Genomic DNA, 19768 nt, shown 5'->3' with positions numbered 1-19768 from the left:
ACGACTGGTTCGACGAGGAGTGTAGGAGGGTGATGGACGAAGAGAATGCCGCGCGGGCGGCAGTAGTGCAGAGAGGCACCCGTCGAAATGGGTAAAATCACCGACAGCGGAAGAGGCAGCGAGTCCGACTTTTCCAGGAGAAAAAGCGCCGCCTGGAGGAGGAGGAGCTCGAGGAGCTGGAGCAGCTGCATCGTTCCCAAGATATTTACATTACGGCAAATCCTCCAAAAATGCCGGGAACACCAAGTCCCTACGCACCATCTATTCATCGACTTCAAAGCCGCATACGACACGATCGACCGTAACGAGCTATGGAAAATCATGGACGAGAACGGCTTTTCCGGGAAGCTGATCAGACTGATCAAGGCGACGATGGATGGAACGCAGTGCTGTGTGCGGATTTCGGGTGAATTGTCGAGTTCATTCGAATCTCGCAGGGGGCTTCGACAAGGTGATGGTCTATCCTGCATGATGTTCAACGTGGCGCTAGAAGGTGTTATTCGACGAGCGGTGGGCGAAATGCGGGGCACGATTTTCAACAGATCCAGTCAACTTATCTGCTTTGCCGATGACATTGATATAGTCGGCAGATCATCTGCGGCGGTGGGGGAGATCTACCGCAAACTGAAACGCGAAGCAGGAAGGATTGGGTTGATGATTAATACGTCCAAGACGAAGTACATGCTGGCCTGCTGATCCGAGACCGACCGAACCCGCTTGTCCAATAATAACAAGGTCACGATCGACGGCGACGAGCTGGAGATAGTCGAAGACTTTGTCTATCTCGGCTCACTGGTGACCGCAGACAATGACACCAGCCATGAGATCCGGAGGCGAATTATCAGCGGAAGTCGTGCCTACTATGGACTCCACAAGCAACTGCGGTCAAGAAGATTTAGCCCTCGCACGAAGTGTAACCTGTATATGACGCTTATTAGACCGGTTGTTCTCTACGGGCACGAGACATGGATATTGCTCGAGGAGGACCTGCGTACACTCGGAGTATTTGAGCGACGAGTGTTAAGAACCATCTTTGGCGGCGTACAGGAGAACGGAGTGTGGAGGCGAAGGATGAACCACGAGCTCGCGCGACTCTACGGCGAACCCAGTATCCAGAAGGTGGTGAAAGCTGGCCGGATACGCTGGGCGGGACATGTTGCGAGAATGCCGGATGACTATCCTGCAAAACAGGTGTTCGCTACGAATCTGGTAGGAACAAGACGAGCGGGGGCGCAACGAGCGAGGTGGTTAGACCAAGTGGAGCGTGATCTGGCGAACGTGGGGTGCCCGAGAAATTGGAGAACGGTTGCCATGGACCGAGTGAATTTTAGGAATTATGTTCGTCAAGTTATGTCGTGAGACGGAATACTATGTAAATAATAAATAAATATGTTGAACCTATGTCCCGTCTCCAGACAGTGGTCGATAAGGGCTGTGGTGTCCTTTTCCTTTGGTGCTGCATTCGTAATGTTATGTTGATGTTGATGTTGTTGGTCGTTTGTTCCATTGGTTTTGCGTTTCTTTTTGATGTATTGGTCGATCAGCTTGATGTTACTTTTATGGCCTGAAAGTCTTTGATCCAGGGTGTTTTTGGTTTGTCCGATGTATACACACGGACATTCGTTTTGACAAGGTATTTCGTAGATGATGTTAGTTTTTTCCCCATTTGGTTTTGGATCTTTGACTTGGCTGAACAGTTGGCCGACTGTTATAATTTGTCTCGTGGCGATTTTGGTGGACGGAAAATCTTTCACGAAACTTTTGATAAGTTTGTCAGACAGATGGGGCACGTATGGGATGGATCTGTAGGTGCATTCATCTGTTGTTTGTTGGTTGGTGATATCTGTGGTGGCATTCTGGGTGATTGTTGGTTGGTCGGTGTTTTGGGCTATTGGTGGAGATGAGCTGGGTTGTTTTTTTGGCGACTGAGTTTGGTGGCGTTTTTCATGCAGGTTTAAAAGTCTGTTGATTAATGTTCTGGGATAGTTGTTTCTATTGAGGTGCGAGTGGATTGTCTGTGCTATGTCTTGGCTAAGGTTGTTGCTGGTTAGGTATGATACTCTGCCTATGAAGTTGTTGGCTACATCAATTTTGTGCTTAAGCTGGTGGCAAGAATGAAAATTGAGCATCCTTCCAGAGGCAATCGGTTTTGTGTACCATTCCGTTGTTAGCGTTTGATCTTGGTTTAGACACGAATGCCATAATGCTGGTAAAGTGTCAAAAATAAAACCTAAAAAAAAAGTTTGATCTTGGTTGCGGATGACTACCATATCCAGATAGGGTAGTTTACCTTCTTTTTCTTTCTCTATTGTGAACTGTATCCTATCTTCCTGCTTGTTGAAATTTTTCAGAAGTATTTGGATATCAGTTTTCGGAATTGCAAGAAACAGATCGTCAACATACTTTCGAATAATGGGGATCGGGAAAGGGAGCGCTTTAAGTGATCTACCAATTATCGTGTCAAGCATCCATTAACTCAACAAAATATGTACAACATTGTAGTTTTCCCTGAGGATGAGACCAACCTAGTCTCGAAACGTTGGATGAAATAAAATAATCATCATTTCGTTAATAATTAATTTTAGCTAGGAGCGAGTGAAATTTATCATGTGTAATTCTTCCTATATTAAGATTAGTACATTGCGGTTCATTAAATAATTCAAAAATGCAAATTTAAATAGGTGCCTACTGTTTTAATAAATAAACCATAAATTCTTCAATTTTTGTGATAAATAATCACTTGAAATCTTTGTTTAAAATTGAAATTTACGGTACATAGAAAATCAGATTTTTAAATTTAAATTAAATTTTTCTTTAAAAAAGTGCACACAACGCTTCTAACAACATCCATACTATTGGTCGGGATTCGAGCAGACCGAACCAAACGCCGCTCATTTCGGTCTGGTCGAAGGCCGGCCTATTGATCATACGAAATAATGAAGGTCAAATGATCGAAGGCAAATTTATTCCCCTTCAATTTACAAAAAAAAGATATTTCAAATTTATGTTGTGGAGTCCGAGATATTCTAATATAAATACAAGTGCCTATTAAATTTTACTAAAAATTTAATATTAGGAGCATAACTAAAAAACTGTTCTACTTCATTTTCGGATCCAGCACCCGATTTTACATTTAAAATTTGGGTCAATCAATTTAGTTTACAATTTATTTTTTTTATTTTTTGTAAACTAGTGTATTTAATGCTCTACCTCTATTGAGTTCAGAGTTATAAAATATTCCTTTCGAAGTTACATCATTTTTAAGTTTAATTTTTGCAAACTAAATTTTGCGAACTTTGAGGGAAAAATGAGACAAGTGGGTTCATAAACAACTATTAAACTTAGACAAAAACTACTTGTCTCCACGCGCTCGTTTCGAGTACACATTGGCATAAATTGGTTGAATTTTTAGTTTATGACGTGCAAATATAGATTTATAGTGAAAATATTCAAAAATTGATGAAAATGTGATCAAAGTTCCCCCAGTTAACGGTACTATAAACTATTCCTAGCAGCACTGGAAGCCGTTTCTGTGTTTTTAAATATTCAAGATTTTATCTTATTCAACAGCATTGTTTAAGGCCAATAAATACGAAAGTTTAATTTTTACTACTACACTTCATATTAAACTTCAAATTTCTTATTTCATCGAATAGGAGAAAAGGAACAAAAAGAGATCTGCGATTATAATACTTTTTTCACAAAAGATAAATTTACTCGTAGCCTTCGAGAAAGTTGATTCTTGATTAAAAATCTTCATTTTGAATTTTTTAGGAATACTCTATTATTACCTATAACGTCGCATTTTTTCTCTTGCGTCAATCTAAGTATTAAAAACATATCAGTAATCCGGTTTTCAAGGTTTTCACTTTATTAAAACTGTTGAAGTTTTTGAAAATCGTTTTATGGAACTTGTTGTTGTTTGCTTGATTTTTTAATGAAACACCGTATGAAGACTGGAATTCTGCTTAACTTTTTTTCAAACCTACGTTCCTACATGTAGAAATCAAAGAAATTGTGACCAATTTTTACAATATTTTAAGTGCTGAAACCATGAGCAGCAAATCAGTAATCGTATCTTCGTGTGTTGTTTTCTGTTCAAATAAAGTTGAATTTCAACCAAATCGCATAAGCCAGATAATAAGTTATCACCTAAAACATAAAAGTAGGTTTGCAAAACTTAAGGTGTCAAAAAAAGTCAGAATCAGCTCTGAAATAGTTGGAACATTAGAAATGGTAAATTGAACAAAACGATATTAAGCTCTAGCGGTTTAAAAAAAGGAGTTTGTTGAACGATAGTAGGTACTTAATTTATTCAGCGTCCTTCTAGAGCACTAATCTGTGCAAAATCAATGGTAAGGTTTCCCAAAACTGAATTACACTGCCGGCCAAAAGTTTGGGATCATCCCTTCAAAAACATGAAAATTTTATACGGCCATCTCAGCCATCTCAGCCATCTTATGGCATACTGAAATTCTTTTGATCTCATTAAAGAGATCGTGAGCAAAACTTTCATTGTATGTTTTTGACAAAATGTTGATTTTGATTTTATATGACTTAAATTTAGCTTAAAGTTGGGACATTTTAAAAATCCGAACTCAAAATTCAAACCCAAGCATCTCAGGGTAGGGTGGACCAAATTTTGAAATCCGATTTGTATCCTTTTTTTATATTTATTAAAATACATTTGTTTAATTTTGTGCGAAAATTTGGCATTGTATCGTTAAACTGAGTAGCTTTAATCACCTTCTACGTTTTAAAGCCTATAAATTGAGTATCAAATATGCAAAATTAAGTTTGTATTTGAAATATTTTTTTCTGATAGTAAAAATGTGATTTCAAAATCTTAAAATATTTAATTTTTACAAGGCTCGTAAACAAACAGCTCTCCTGATGATGCAAAAAAGCATTTAGAAGCAAACGGGTTGTTGAATGTGAAGAAACAACTTTTTTTCCATGTATATGTACAGTTATAGTGCTAGTTTTATAATCATTTACTGATAAAGTTTTTATATTTTAAAAATAAGGACATTTTCAAAGAGTAAGCCCGTATTGGAAAAATGGATAGTGGGGGGTTCTAGGAAAATGTGTGAAGGTAAACTTTCATTTGCATTTTGAAGCTCAGACTATTTAACAATTGTTATAATTTTTGTCCCTAAATGTATGCAGCATCATTCTTCTTTTTCCGATTATAAATGTTTTTAAACGAAAATGTTAAAAAAACAAGAGAAAAGCAAACTAGCATTTGTAAACATTACGAAGGTGTTTTGTATCCTTTATGATCAAGAAAACTCGATAAAACCGTCAAAATAGAGACTGATCAATGTTACCCCAAAATATCCAATTCTGAACATAGAAGAAATCGATTTCTCGAATCAAAATTAAAATACTATAATAAATTTCTGCAACTATGTTTTACGTTCATAGGAGTCCAGTACTGATTTTTAAAATATGGAACATGCCATATTCCCCTTAACAGAAAAAATAATCGAAAAATATTGAAAAAAGTGATCAATCTTACCCCGGATTACGACACTTAAAATAAATAAAATAGCTACTTAAGTCATCGTCCAAAAGTTTGGATCAGTCTTCTAAAACATGGCAAAAAAAAATTTGCATGTTTTTAACGGTCAGATTATTTGGTGAAAATTATCAGAAAATTATCATACTTTAGCTAAAGGTTTAATGAAATTAGTCTTCAAAAATGTTTTAACTAAAGATTTGGGAAAATGTCCTAACTTTAAGCTAAGTTTAGGTAATATAAAATTAACATAAACTTTTAGTCAAAAACATACAAAGAAGGTTTCACTATCTTTCGAATGAGATTTGAAGAATTGGAATATGTCATAAGAAGGCTGAGATATGGCCGAACTAAATTTTTATGTTTTTGGAGGGGTGTTCTTAAACTTTTGGCCGTATGTCTGGAATTATGAGGAATTAACCTTCAAATGATAGCTTAGAGTGTAAGAAGTAAACTTTTATTTGGCGGCGACTCAGAAAAATGATGGTTTGTTTTAGAAAAAAGTGTTTTATTTTTTGAGACTTTTCTGAACAAATACCCAAGACCTTGAAAACTATGAATATTTTTTTTTACTGTTCTTCAAGGATTGAATCTAAAACTTACAATTTGTTGTTTTGGATGAAGGATAGACAGATATAGAGAATCTCAGAAATAATACAATTTTAGGACGCCCTACCGATGAGTGGAGATAATTTTCTATTTGTTCAACAATTAATCTTTCAAAATAATTTCAACAGTTTGTTTAAAAGTTATCGATCGGTGCAATAATATTTCAAGATGCTTACTTTAAATAGTTATTATTTTTTGCAACCATTCGCAAATAAAACATGAATAATCACTCAGCTGCTTTCTCGGGAGCGTGCAAAAGCGATTGAAAATTCAGCATAAAAAACCCGCACTCGCACCGGCCAGTCAGGAAAGTGGTCCAATGTCAGCGGAGTTCTAAATTTAGTACGCACTCACGGCACGGTCCGGTCGATTTTCATTGATGGTGTGAAAATTCAAGCCAAAAGTGAGTGAAAAACTAATGAATTTACCGGCGGGCGGCGGCGGCGACGCGGTCAAACGACCGACGCCAGACGATGACGAAAGAGCGTTTGAACTTGAGCGCACCCAGGAGACACAAAAACAAATGGAAAACGCCTTTGGGGCATCATCGGAGAAAAGAGATGAATCATCGTTAGGTGATTATTATAAGATAAATATGGTTCTGAAAGCTTCAGGTGATTGGATTCTTCATTGTACTCAATACTGTGATTCTAAAATATTTTTGAATGAAATTTAATTCTCTTTGTGGCTTTTATTAGAAAACCTATCAATGCTTCAATGAAACCTGATTGTGGCATCAGTATACATGCAGCACTCAATTATGCTATCATTTTGGCCTTGATAGTTCATTTTGGCATTGATAGTTTATTTTGGCTACTGCTTGCCATCGATTCAGACATCAAAATCTCCTCGGTTTTTTCAAAATGTGCATTCCGTCATAAATCAAGTTGCAAATAATTTTTGTCTAATTTTTAACAGCTTTTCATATTTTCTTGATTTTAAATATATTTAAGTTTGAAAATAATAAAAAATAAAAATTTTGGAAATTATAATTAGTAGATTTGAAATCCGGATTTTTTTTCCGCACAACTTATAAAAGTAGTTTTTATCTTTCGTGAATGAAAGTCTATCTTTTAATGTAATTTTTCAAGCAAAAGAAGCCTCAACCAGCTATATTATTTGATCCGGACCTCAAAACGCGTAGATTTTTGTTTTTCAACTATGCTTCACTGTTCTTTTTCAATCCACTACCAATTACAATGATGACTGTTCGGAAAATTCTTTACTCGGGATGGAGCACACATTTAATTGGCGCCACGCTTTCATCATATTTTGACTCGCTAGACAAAATAACATAAAACATATCGTTCAAGCGAAACCAAATGCTTTTACTAGATCACGGCCAAATTAGCATGTTTGTAATTAATCAGAGGTTGGATGCTGATTTGGCTACAGTAACACGTTCTTTTGCAAATATTTGCACTCTCTGTATCTGAATGAACGAAAACATAGCTCCATAGAACCAAAAACAGTGCGTTATAAAATTAATTAAAACGAAAAATCCATACACACACGTAGACAAACTTACTTCGATCCAGTGATGAGTCCCGCTCCCGTTCCAAATCGTTCAGCAAACTATCCAGTTGATTGATGTTGCGTTGGTAGACATCGGAGACGCCCTCCGTAAGGCCTTGGCCACTTCTGGTTCCTCCAACGACTCCGGTGTTGCCTCCACTGCTGCTGCTGCTGCTGGTCTTGTACTCGTATTTGGCCGTCTTGTATACTTTGCTCTAATTATGATGAATTTCAGAGCCAACGCCAGCATCATACCATCATCCAGCGGAATGTAAACAACCGGATCGGAATTCCAACAGAGCGGGGTGAATCAGGTGCATGGAATCGGAGGAGTAGAAAGAGAGATAGAAGGGATTAAAGTTTGGGTTTATTTTTAACGAGCTGTCTGGGTTTGGGTTGAGTGAAATTTTTGGGATGAAAACCAAGAATTCAAGAGACATTTTTTGTGAAGACCTTACTCATAATTGGAAGATTGGGAAAATTGAATTATTCTGTCCTTCATTAAAACAAGGTTTATTGAATTCTAGGTAAATTAGTTCAAACTGCTTTAAATTCTTTGCCATTTAAACAAAATGGTACTTGACGCTGTTATAATAGGTTGAAAAGGGTCAAGCCAAAGTCCATTCACCAATTAAACTAGTTATTTTTATTATTATTATTTCTGCCTTCAAATTATGCTTATACACTCATAGAAGAGTTTGCAAAAACCCAATGCCTATTAAGCAAACCTCTGTGCCGAGAATGAATCTACAATTCCAACGATCTACATTACAAGATTCCAACGATTCGATTTCCCCACAAAAAGCAACACATACGATTTTAAGTTATTTGAGTAAAACGAAAAAAAAAAATCCCCGACCGAGATTTGAACTCCAGTCCTCCAAGTCCGCTGTCCGATATCTTATCACGATGCCAACTCATCAGTTGATAAGTGCCACGCTATAGATAGGTGAGATTTTCTTTATACAAACCGATCAAAGGAAGAAAGGGAGGGACCAGATGGGGTGTCAATTGAAGTACCGCCCATTTATCGTAAATCAGTTCACTTTTAAAGAGCTCAAATCGTTAATGTCGAATTAGCATAGGGGAGGAGCGGGCTATATGCGCCTATTAAGCAAAACACTGATTTAATCAAATATCACATCGAATATGTGTACAAAAACTATATACACGTGTGCAGGCATCTGTTTTCTATACATTGGAGTAATTTTTATGTTAAAATTTTCTTCTGTTTCCAAGAAAACGATTTTATTATAAGTGTTGTCTAAAATGCCGAACCGCAAACCACGTGGGCTAAATGCGCCTATTTATGTATTTCTATTTTTTGGGCAATATTTCCGTATAATTTCAGTGAAACTGCTAGAAAGCAATAATTTCCGTACGACAAAGCTGAAGTTTTATGAAAATCTATGTATTATAATTTTATGGAATAAAACAAAAGTTAGGGTTGCCATACTATGGAGGCAGTTCATCCATCAGAAAAACTTTATCAAATCTGTTTTTAGATCTTCAATTTTCTCTTAAGATGTTATTCAGAGCTTAGATTTGAAGGTTCAATGATAAAAATCATTTATTTATACTTTTTAACCTATTATTTCAGGATGGAGGCATTTTACAAACATGATGAGGGCATACAAAAACACTCTATCATTCCATTATATAATCATAATTAAACCCCCACAAAAGCTGAAATATGTTTAATTTCTTAAGTTCATTTGAGTAAGAAACAAAATCCATCTTAGTTTTTGTTTTAAACTTCATTACGTATTATTCTTAAAAGTCGAAATATTACATCAAAAGGTATCAAAACCTTGTATGATTTTTTAAATTTTTTTGAGTTTGTAAATTCATAAAATTCTTTCTTGCCTTATGTTTTAAGGGTATCACCCTTAAAATGCATTGGTCAGTTAAGCTGTCTAGTCAGCCATTTCATCCAACAGCCGTAGGGTCATTTAACCCGATAGGCCCATTTAGGAAACCTTTCCCCTATTCTCATCTTTTTGGAGACATATTTACGAGTTGACTTAACTGCTATTTTTTGGGCAAAGCTTGGCGTAAATGAATGATAGAAAATCACTTAATACCAACGTGTTTACAATGGATATTGAAAATGTACTAATTGTCGATTAGGATTAACATTTCTATTACGATTTCATGTTAGCTGGGAAGTATTCGAGCTCCAAAGCAAAATGATGCATGGCCACTACGTTCAAGCAAAACAAGATGAAATTCAAAATTTTTTTGTGAAGGTCTTACACATTATTACTTATGAGTAGTTAAACAAGCTAAGCTTAATAGATTCATTGCAGAGGACTAACTAAAGTAGACCTTCTTCTTCTAAGAAGAAGATAAAGAAAACAAACTTAGAATATAAATATTTTCTCAATATGTTAGCACCTCTGAAAAAACCATCAGAATTGTTTCGTTCGATGGATTTGAAATGATGCCACTTTGTGGCTCATAACGGTGGTAGCGTTTTCTAATTTGTTCACAATTTCAATTTTCCTTTTCACAACGATTTTGGAGGAAAGAAATTCCAAACTTTCAAAAAATATACGGAGAATCATACACCACGAAAATTTGAAAATATGATACCTTAATAAACAAACCTATTACTATAAAAAATGAAAACGTGAAAAGAGTCTTTAAGTGTTCAAAAATTTGAACAGCCAATTCAGAAATGATTAAATAATAGATTTTTAAAGGCTTTACAAGATTTTATAGCCTCTCGAGAAAAGTTTTTTACGCGGTTAGATGTTCCTTAGTTTTCTGACACGGCTTGTTTTCTCAAGGTTTTTTGTCATTGGCGCGGTTCTTCTACACGGCTCTTGCGAATCAACACTTTTTTTGAGCGAGAAAATCCAATGCCCTATACGTTAGCGAAGGATTTCACACCGCTTCAAAATAAACCCTAGTGTAGAAGCAATCTTCTTTATTGGCAAAACGTAATAATGGAATTGATTTTGACCAGATTTCCTTTTTCCTAATTATTTATCTACCACTTTCAAATTCAAATCCTTGAAAGCGGTTCGGCAGGATTATAAAATAAACCGCTACAGATAGTCACAAACTTTATTGAGTCTATCAGAGATATCATAATTTTTCGGAAAAATAAAAATTAAAGCATATACAAATGATTTTTATGAATTTTTGAATAATTAAGACTGGCAGAACGATTTCAAATTTCTTATCAACATGACAAAGCATCACAGTCTTCAACAAAAGTTCTGAATTCTCAACAAACACAATATTTGTAATGCTGTGATGCTAGTTTTAAAAATTTCATAGAAAAATCATGCCGAACAAAAATTAATTTTCTTGAAAAGCCATAAACCGTAAGATTTTCATGAATCAGCTGTAAAAACCTATCTCAGTGGTATCCAAACTTAAATCTGTAGAAAAGATTATAGAATCCAGAATGTAAACTGTAAGTTTGAGGAGTCTTTTAAAAAAATCTGAGAAATTGTGAATTTTTCTGTGATTTTAATAACATTACACGAAATGCAGCTATGTACTGATCTTATAGGGAACAGTTTTTTCATCGTTTGTAGTAAAAAATCTAGCCATCGAGGATAAAATTTGAATTTTTATGAAACTATTCGAAAATGGGCAGTGGCAAATATTTTCAAGCTTATTAAACTATCAAGTTTGCCAAGGAATATATCGTTTGGGAAGCTATCTGTACCTGAGGTTTATAAAGCGACATTTTTGTTACAGCCGGGACCGTCAATCAGGCAATTTACGTAAAAGACTGTCTTCAAAAGCGTTTGCTGCCTTTCCTGAAGAAACATGACTTGTCTGTGCTGTTTTGTCCGGATTTGGCATCCTGCCATTCAGGTTGTACCCAAGGATAAGAACCCTCCCAACAGTTTCCAGATCAATACGTACCATAGTGAAGATGTAAAAATTAATCCAAGCACAACAGCTTTTAAGCATGTAAACAAACATTATCTTGCATGCACACTTAGAGTGCCCCAAATGACCCGACTTTTGAAAAAGCTATGCGCTGCAGGCTAAAATTGATCCTAGGCCTAGTACAAGATCTCATGCCAAATTTGGGCCAGATCGGATCACGGGAAGGGGGTCGCTCAACAAGCCTCAAGTTTGTATGGGATTTTGAGACATTTTGTTCGAGAGAAACATGAAAAACCTGTTTTTCATTAATAACTTTGAACACTTTGGTTCTCGTCGGCCGATTTCTTTCACAAATGGTTTTTCTTATAGCCTAAATTATGAAAAATAGTTCATCCGAAGACTGCATATCGATAAGAGTTAAAATAAAAAAGTTATTAGGCTTCAAAAATGAGCTAACTTTTTTAAGGATGGTATTCATCACTATTAATGAGTCGGGGCGGTCGAACATACTGACGCCTCATTAACAGTGATGAATACCACCGTAAAAAAAGTTAGCTCATTTTTGAAGCCTAATAACTTTTTTATCTTAACTCTTATCGATATGCAGTCTTCGGATGAAATATTTTTCATAGTTTAGGTTATAAGAAAATCTATTTGTGAAAGTTGTTGAAAGAAAACGGCCGACGGGAACCAAAGTTATTTATGAAAAACTGATTTTTCATGTTTCTCCCGAACAAAATGTCTCAAAACCCCATACAAACTTCAGGCTCGTTGAGCGACCTCTTCCCGTGATCCGATCTGGCTCAAATTTGGCATGAGATCTTGTACTAGGCCTAGGATCAATTTTAGCCTGCAGTGCATAATATTTCACAGGTTTTAAATTTCCCATACAAATTTGGGGCAGTCTAATGCACACAGAAAAAAGTTCACCCATTTTTTGAGTGAACAAGTTTTCAAAGTTGCTAATGACTTTTCGATACAGTTCTATTAAACTATTAGGGTTTTATTAAACCATTTCTTTATAAGAGTTATTCAAAGTAATTTTGGCAGTCTATTTATAATACTACTGAACTATTAGGTTCTATTCCATTTTTTCCCTTATAAGGGATGTCACTGGGTATATTGACAGTCAGTGTGTACTGTATCAAAGCATTTATGATTTTTTGAGAAGACATTTGAGGTTTTATAAGGAAGTGTGGAAATGGTTTTATAGAACAATTTAAATTTCTTACAATCCTAAAAGAAATGCAAAAGGTTTTGTAGCTATCTTTAAGGATGTTTTTAGTTCTTTTTGCAAAACTCTTTAAGATAACGAGGACTTGATGAATCTTTTATTAACAATAAACATACCGGCACCCTGTATGTAGCTATTTATACGACCGGGGGCCAAATGACCCCTAACATCTTTTTTGCTAAAACTCTCATGTTTCTCAATCGATTTTTTTTTCAAAATTTATAGTTTTGGAAAGCTTGTAACGGACAATAATCAGCTACAATGATTTATTTTTAATTTATTTGAAGTCTGAAAACAAAAATCCGAAAAAACATGTTTTGGGAAAAAGACTGTAAGTTAGTTATTAGAAGCTCGAAAATAAATTCACCTAGTACCTGAAAAAGCTGAATTTAGAAGCTATATGTTGCATTTATGGAAAAAAATATCACTGGAACCAGTATGAAATCGCCTTTCTTTTGCATATAGTTTTATTACCCAAATTTTGCATAAAATTCTCAAAATCCATTTCAAAGCCGAACGAAAGTGTAAGAATTGTCTTAGAAAATGCAAATTGATTAAAATGTCTTGAAACAGCTACATTTGAATAGCCATCAAAATTATGTGTTTCGTGTTTTATAAATCTAAATATGCCAAAATATCTAAAATTACGTCAATTTTCCAATTCTCTTTTCAAAATACTTAGGGTCAAGTGGGGTAATTATGAACACGGGGTAATTCCGAACAAGTGCCATACGCGCTGCTGTGGGGGATGAATGAAAAGAAAAAGTTCCAAAAGTGGTAGTTTAACATCCAATTGATAGCTATAAGCTGTTTCCGATCTGTTTTCAAATCCTAATGATATCATTTCAGATGTTTTAAAAAACCATTACCCCGTGAAACGGAAATCGTTTTCGACAATGTTCAATGTTTTGAATATCTGATCATAGGAAATCCAGCTGGAATGTTGTTATCACCTGTTTTACATCCAGTTTATGGTGCTTTGTCTGGATTTTGAAGAAATTTTGAAAAATTTTATTCGCACTGATTCCCAGATGAGCGTTCATATTTACCCCATAGTTTTCGTCCTATGGGGTAATTATGAACACACATTTCCAGACATTTCTTTGGCTTTTTGATGGTCAAATGTTTTATTCATCAACTTAGGGGGCCATTTATTTAACACCCAGGCATTTCCAGCCCCCTTCCCCCTCCTCCCCTTGTAAGAAATTTCTCACAAAAATACCCCCTCCCCCCATCTGTATGAACTTAACACAGGACCGTGAAGAAATCTTTGCCAGGAAACATCAACACTCGGCATTCTATATTCCAGGAACTTACTGGACCAAATTTTATAAATTTCATAATGAAATTAAATCCGCAATGTGTTAAGTCTTGAATTTTTGAGAAATTGATTTTTTTTGTTCCAAAAATGAGATTCGGATTTAGAAAAAAAGCTATGCCAGTTCTTTAAAGTCTTTGAAAAAGGTTTTAAATACAATTTTATCAAACTTAATAAAACTTCAAGAGTGAATAAAGTTTATGAAACAGCAATTTTGAAAAAAAGCTAAATCAACATTTAAACGAGTCTTAATTTTGTTTAAAAAAAACAGTGATAAGAACTTGCTTTTTGTTGATAAAAAAAAAATCAGTCAAATGTTTTCTCAGGTTTAGTGAGAGTTGCATACGGATAGTTTTACTGGTAATACCGAAACCGAAAACCTGTATCCCAGGAATAGTTTTCTAACACCGAATAAAAGTTTTACGTCTTTTTAAAACCAGTTTTTTTGTATTGATAAATAACAAGGTTATAAATTAGACTTGAAGAAATTTTCAATTTAACTAAAAATAAAATTCACCATTTTTTAACAAAAGGTTTGCTGCTCGAGTTTTTATTCATTGCCGTGTGAAATATAACATTATTATAAACCTTTAATCTCTTTGGTCAACAGTAATATATATGCAAACCATGATAAATTTAATAGATGAATAAGTCCACAAAACAAAGATCAAAAGATATGTTTGGACAACGTGCTGCTATTGAGAGCATTAGAATTACAGCAAAGAATAATTGTTTATGAGTTACATTTGGATAACAAAGATCCAAAATCAATTTTCTTACAGTCTTATTTTTATACTAAATTACTTTTTTCAATCTTTATTTGTTCGAATACATTTTTAAAAATTTAGTACAAAATGAAAATCTTTTGGTTGAAGTTTTTCCCTTTCAGTTTGGTGATGAAAACTTCTGCAGTAATAATTTTGTTTTGAGAAAATAGAGCTACTAATGTGAAATTTCGTACAGGTGATAAAAAAATTAATTAGTGTAAATATTTTTCAAAACAGTCGATCATATGGAATTGGCAAGCCTTGCAAAATATGACTGTTCATTGATCTAAGAAGATTTTTTTGAGTGTTTTTGTGAAACAACCATCTTTAAAAAAAATTAGAATTTTCTGTATATGTATAGGCTTTAATTTTATAATATCTCGCACGTACGTGAAAAACCTAACCTACGACATTTAGGTGAAAACTTGATGTTTGCTGCGCAGGACATTTAAAACGGATGTGAAAACTATCGAGTAGCCTAACTCGCCCAAAATTTCACACGTATGGAGAGGTTCTATCAAATAAAAATGATCTGCAGCGACATAAAGACACGAAAGAAAAAGAAACCAACCAAAAAGTAAAAGATGCAACACAAAATTTAACTACCGAAACAAAAGATAGAAAAAATCAATACAAAAGAACACTAAAAAGCTTTTTTTTGCGTTGTTTTACCTCTAAATTTTGATTACATTTGTTTATTTTATAAGTTTTATACATGAATTGAATTGAGTTTTAATAAAACAACCTTTTTTTTTATTACTGCTAATTATTTTCATTATTTGGTGTTGAATTGAGATTTTCTGACACCATATGAATCATATTGGACAAGTTTTGGGGTAAATATGAACAGCGTTCGGGGTAATTATGAACAGGTTTTGGGGTAATTATGAACATAATTTTTAAAGTAAAAAATCACCATACACTGCTTACTATGGGTAAATGTAACGTATAAATACAGTTACTTTTCAAAAATTTTATACCAAGTTCGTAATTCGTGTTCATAATTACCCCCTAGACAGGGGGGTAAATATGAACAGACGGGGTAATTATGAACAGACGTCTCAAAGACGTGGGTTGCGACCAAGAAAAAAATGTTGCTCTACAGAATGATGAAGAGCACGGAAACATTCAATATTGGCAGGTTTTCAGAGTTTATGATAAGAAGTAAACATATGGTTGCTGTGAGTGTGCCAAACGAAGAAATTTTGTTCATAATTACCCCACCTAGCCCTACAGCTTTGGCGATTGATTAATTAAAAAGTACGACTTTTACACCACTTTTTTTTGTGGTCATGATCTTATTTTTTTTTTATTTTTTTTCCATTAATGCAACATGTAGCTTTTAACTTCAGCTTTTTCAGGCACAAGGTGAATTTTTTTTCGAGCTTCTAATAACTAACCTACAGCCTTTTCCCGAAGCATGTTCTTTCGGATATTTTTTCTTAGATTTCGAATAACTTTAAAATAAATTATTGTAGCGGAATATTGTCTGGAAATTATATTTGAGTCACGTTTTAAGCTTTTCAAAACTATAAATTTGGTAGGAATCGGTTAAGAAACAAGAAACTTTTAGCGGAAAAGGTGTTAGAGGTCATTTGACCCCCGGCGGTATTAATAGGTATACCACAGACGTTTTTCAAAATCTACAAGCTTAAAAAAATATTTTAATAAAAAAATACGTGCATTTTGAAAATAAATATAGTCATGAAAAAAAATTTGCGAAAAAACCGTTATAATAGGATTTGTATCCGTTTGAAGTTCAAAAAATATTATTTGACCCCCTCCGGTACAAATAGTGTTAAACACCGTAATATACATATGAGTTAAATTGTTCCTTCGAAATTCAACTTAGCAGGAAGTGTTCCTAAATGCGCAAATTGGGTAATATGCGTAAAAAGCCGATTGACGGAATGGCTGATAGATTAACATATCTTATCAGTGGAGTTTGATGGTAATACGCTTTTGACATATGGCATGAAAAAGTTTTTTGTTATATAAGTCAAAACAATTATAATTTGTGCAATATTTTCAATATATTGAATATATTGAATTTAAATGATTGTGCGTATAGAATCTGTAAACAAAAATGTAATTTTTTGTCTAATTCGTCTTAAAATTAGAAATTAAATAAATTGTAGCTTAGAGGAAAATAAATTGGAGCTTTAAGACAGGTTAAATGCCTCTATCAAGAATAAATAGATTAGTCATATTTTTTTTTTTTACTTTTCTTCACTAGAACATTTAATCTACCCTCTAATTACAACTTTACAGTGAAAATAGAAAAGCTCATTACTAATCTGATAAAAATATGATACAAGCCAAATATTACCATAAAATATGGCCATATGGCATTTCCAATTATGTTTTATTAAAAAAAAAAAAAACTAGTGATATCAAAAAATTTCGACAAAATTTCAGGTTTGACGTATGGTTAACATCGGTTTATAAATACTAGAGTGTCCTACCCGGGATTTTCCGGTCGGGAATTCCCGGGAATTAAAAAAAAAATCGGGAATTCCCGAGTCCCGGAAAACGCTTAAAAATCCCGGGAATTCCCGAAGCCAATAAAAAGTGATAAATTACTAAAAACTTACACGATCTAAATTGGAAAAATGAATCAGACTGAGCAAGTAAAATTAGAGTTCTACCTCGATGGTCTTCAATATTATTTTTTCTTAAATATGGTTAATGCTTTGAATTAAATGAAAAATGTTCTGAATCTGCATTTTCTATTTTGCAACACTCATCAAATAGAACTTCCATTTCGGATACTGTTGACAGTAGTAAAATTATCAGCAAAGAAATGACATATTGTGAAACAAATGGACTTATTGAATAGTAACGATATTTTATTAATAACCTGAAGTCTAGTTAAATAACTTCTATCGATTGTGGAAAATCTTTCTCAATTATTTCAAATTTTTGTGGCTATAATCAGATCAGTTTGTCGGTTAAAGTACTTTGTTTTTGGGTCTTGAGTATGCTTATTGAATTTTTGAGGCATTATAAAAATTTAAATGTTTAACAACACTACTAGCTAAAATTTAAAAATACCATATCGATAAGGACTAGTACGCAGTAGATAGTTAAGATCTTTACGTAGAAATCTTCATTTTCAATTTTTCCCGGGATCCCTGGAATTCCCGAGAAAAGAATCATCAGAATTCCCGATTCCCGAGAATGCTAAAATGGCTGGGAAATGGACACTCAAGTTTATACCATTTTCAATTTAATTTCACGAAAATTTTGCTAACAGAACAGAAATATAGCTACAAACATAAATTAGCCCACCCGGGTTCTGAAATCAGCTCTTTTTACTTCTTTTATCATAACAGAATTTTAACAGAAAAATTGCTCTAATGTATAGATGTACATATGTTTGCTCATGTGCATACCTATAGTTTTCAGACTCCTATCTAATGGAAAATGGGAAAAAATGAGTATTGAGTATTCTCCTTAGTATGCGCTTTTAGCCTGCCTCTCCCCTAAGACTAAAACGTACATATTTCAAGGATATTATGGCTAGCTTCTTGCTAACACCCCAGCCCATAGAAGAAGTACTATGTGTGACCGGTGACCGGGACTCGATCCCATGACCTCTGGCTTAGAAGATTTAAACGCTATCCTCTAGGCCATGGTCGGCGGTACTTCTTATTATGGCATTAATAAATACAGATAGCTGTCAGACTATTAAGTAATATTCATAAACATATGTCATTACATTTCTGCCACAAGATAGCTCGGTGATAAGACTACAAAAGTGAATGAAAATTGCTGAGAGATAAAATCGCAGTATGCAATACCCACCGACTGCATGCTGGGACTGGTGGATCTTTCCCGGACCACGGTAGTGACATTGGCCGGCTGCAAATACTGGACTTCCCGGGTGGTTGTATAGTTACTTCCACCTCCTCCACCCCCAAGCATCGGCTGCCCAAGGGAACTTCCTGGCCGAGATACGCTGGCCTGCAAGTCCTCCAGCAGATTATCTGGGAAAGAGAAACACAGACAGAGACCAGTGAATTAACATGAATTGAAACACTCGGTTGTTTCTTTTCGGAAAGTTTCCTAAGTAACCAAAGGGTTAAAAGAAGTACGAAAGAAAAAAAAAGGAATTCATCGAAGTGGAAAATCTAGATGGAAATTGCAATGCGATGCAAGAACAAAATGCTGACTGAAACTCTGAAACTCTGTTCCAGTAAAAGAGCAAAAAAGTAAGAAAAACACACGGGACTGGACAAGATCATTTGTATTCATTCGAAAAACATCCACCTTGAGGATGCAACGAGCTTGTGAGCAGAAAAATGACTGTGAACCACAAATGAGCAAATGAGAAACTGTCTGCTGACCTACTAAAATCAAACTGAAGGGATACGGAAAGAGGATGGTTCAAATAATAAAACAAATCTTTTAATAGCAGATTTTCCTAATTATATTTTAGAATCAATGGTTCCCTAAAATATAAACATTTCACAATTTTTAAATGATTTTAAAGGATTGACAGTGAAGTTTCTAAAAAAAATGGCTCCATCTAGTGTGTGTCTTAAAATTATTTGGTCATTACTGGCAGCTCGACTTTACCGAAACAATGCACAGCATTCAGTTCAGAGCTCATGCTGGTATCCGTATAAAAGTTGAGAGTATTTTTTGCATTAAGTACATCTTTGACTCAGCTGAAAGTCGGACGACAGATAGACGGTTCGGATAAAATGGAGATGCTACATATTTTCACCGGGAGTCTCTCTTTTTCTGTTAATGAATGAGTCCCGGGATAGTTCGAGCAAATGTTTTTTCCATCTGCCAACCTCTGTAACAAATGGGAATGAAATTGCAAAAGTTTGGTATGGCACACAGGTGGACAACATCTACTTTATGACGATGTAATGGTTTTCGTTATTTCCTCCGTTTGGAATTGAGTTAGAGAAGGTTCTTGCTTAAGAGGTATTTTG

General features: G+C 34.6%; 1 protein-coding gene across 2 annotated transcripts in view; it reads right to left on the bottom strand.

Moving 5' to 3' along the window:
* The window catches only part of LOC129756555 (rho GTPase-activating protein gacJ), a 107772-nt gene that overhangs the window by 25203 nt on the left and 62801 nt on the right, over positions 1-19768 (bottom strand). For both annotated transcript variants that reach the window (XM_055753461.1, XM_055753462.1), the window contains 2 exons: positions 18627-18808; positions 7659-7860 (listed from right to left, as the gene is read on the bottom strand). In XM_055753461.1, coding sequence (XP_055609436.1) covers positions 7659-7860; positions 18627-18808 — 384 coding nt within the window. The remainder of the gene's footprint in view (positions 1-7658; positions 7861-18626; positions 18809-19768) is intronic.

This window comes from Uranotaenia lowii, chromosome 3 (assembly GCF_029784155.1).
Source record: "Uranotaenia lowii strain MFRU-FL chromosome 3, ASM2978415v1, whole genome shotgun sequence".
Lineage (NCBI taxonomy): Eukaryota > Metazoa > Arthropoda > Insecta > Diptera > Culicidae > Uranotaenia > Uranotaenia lowii.
This window is presented reverse-complemented; position numbering and strand designations above follow the sequence as displayed.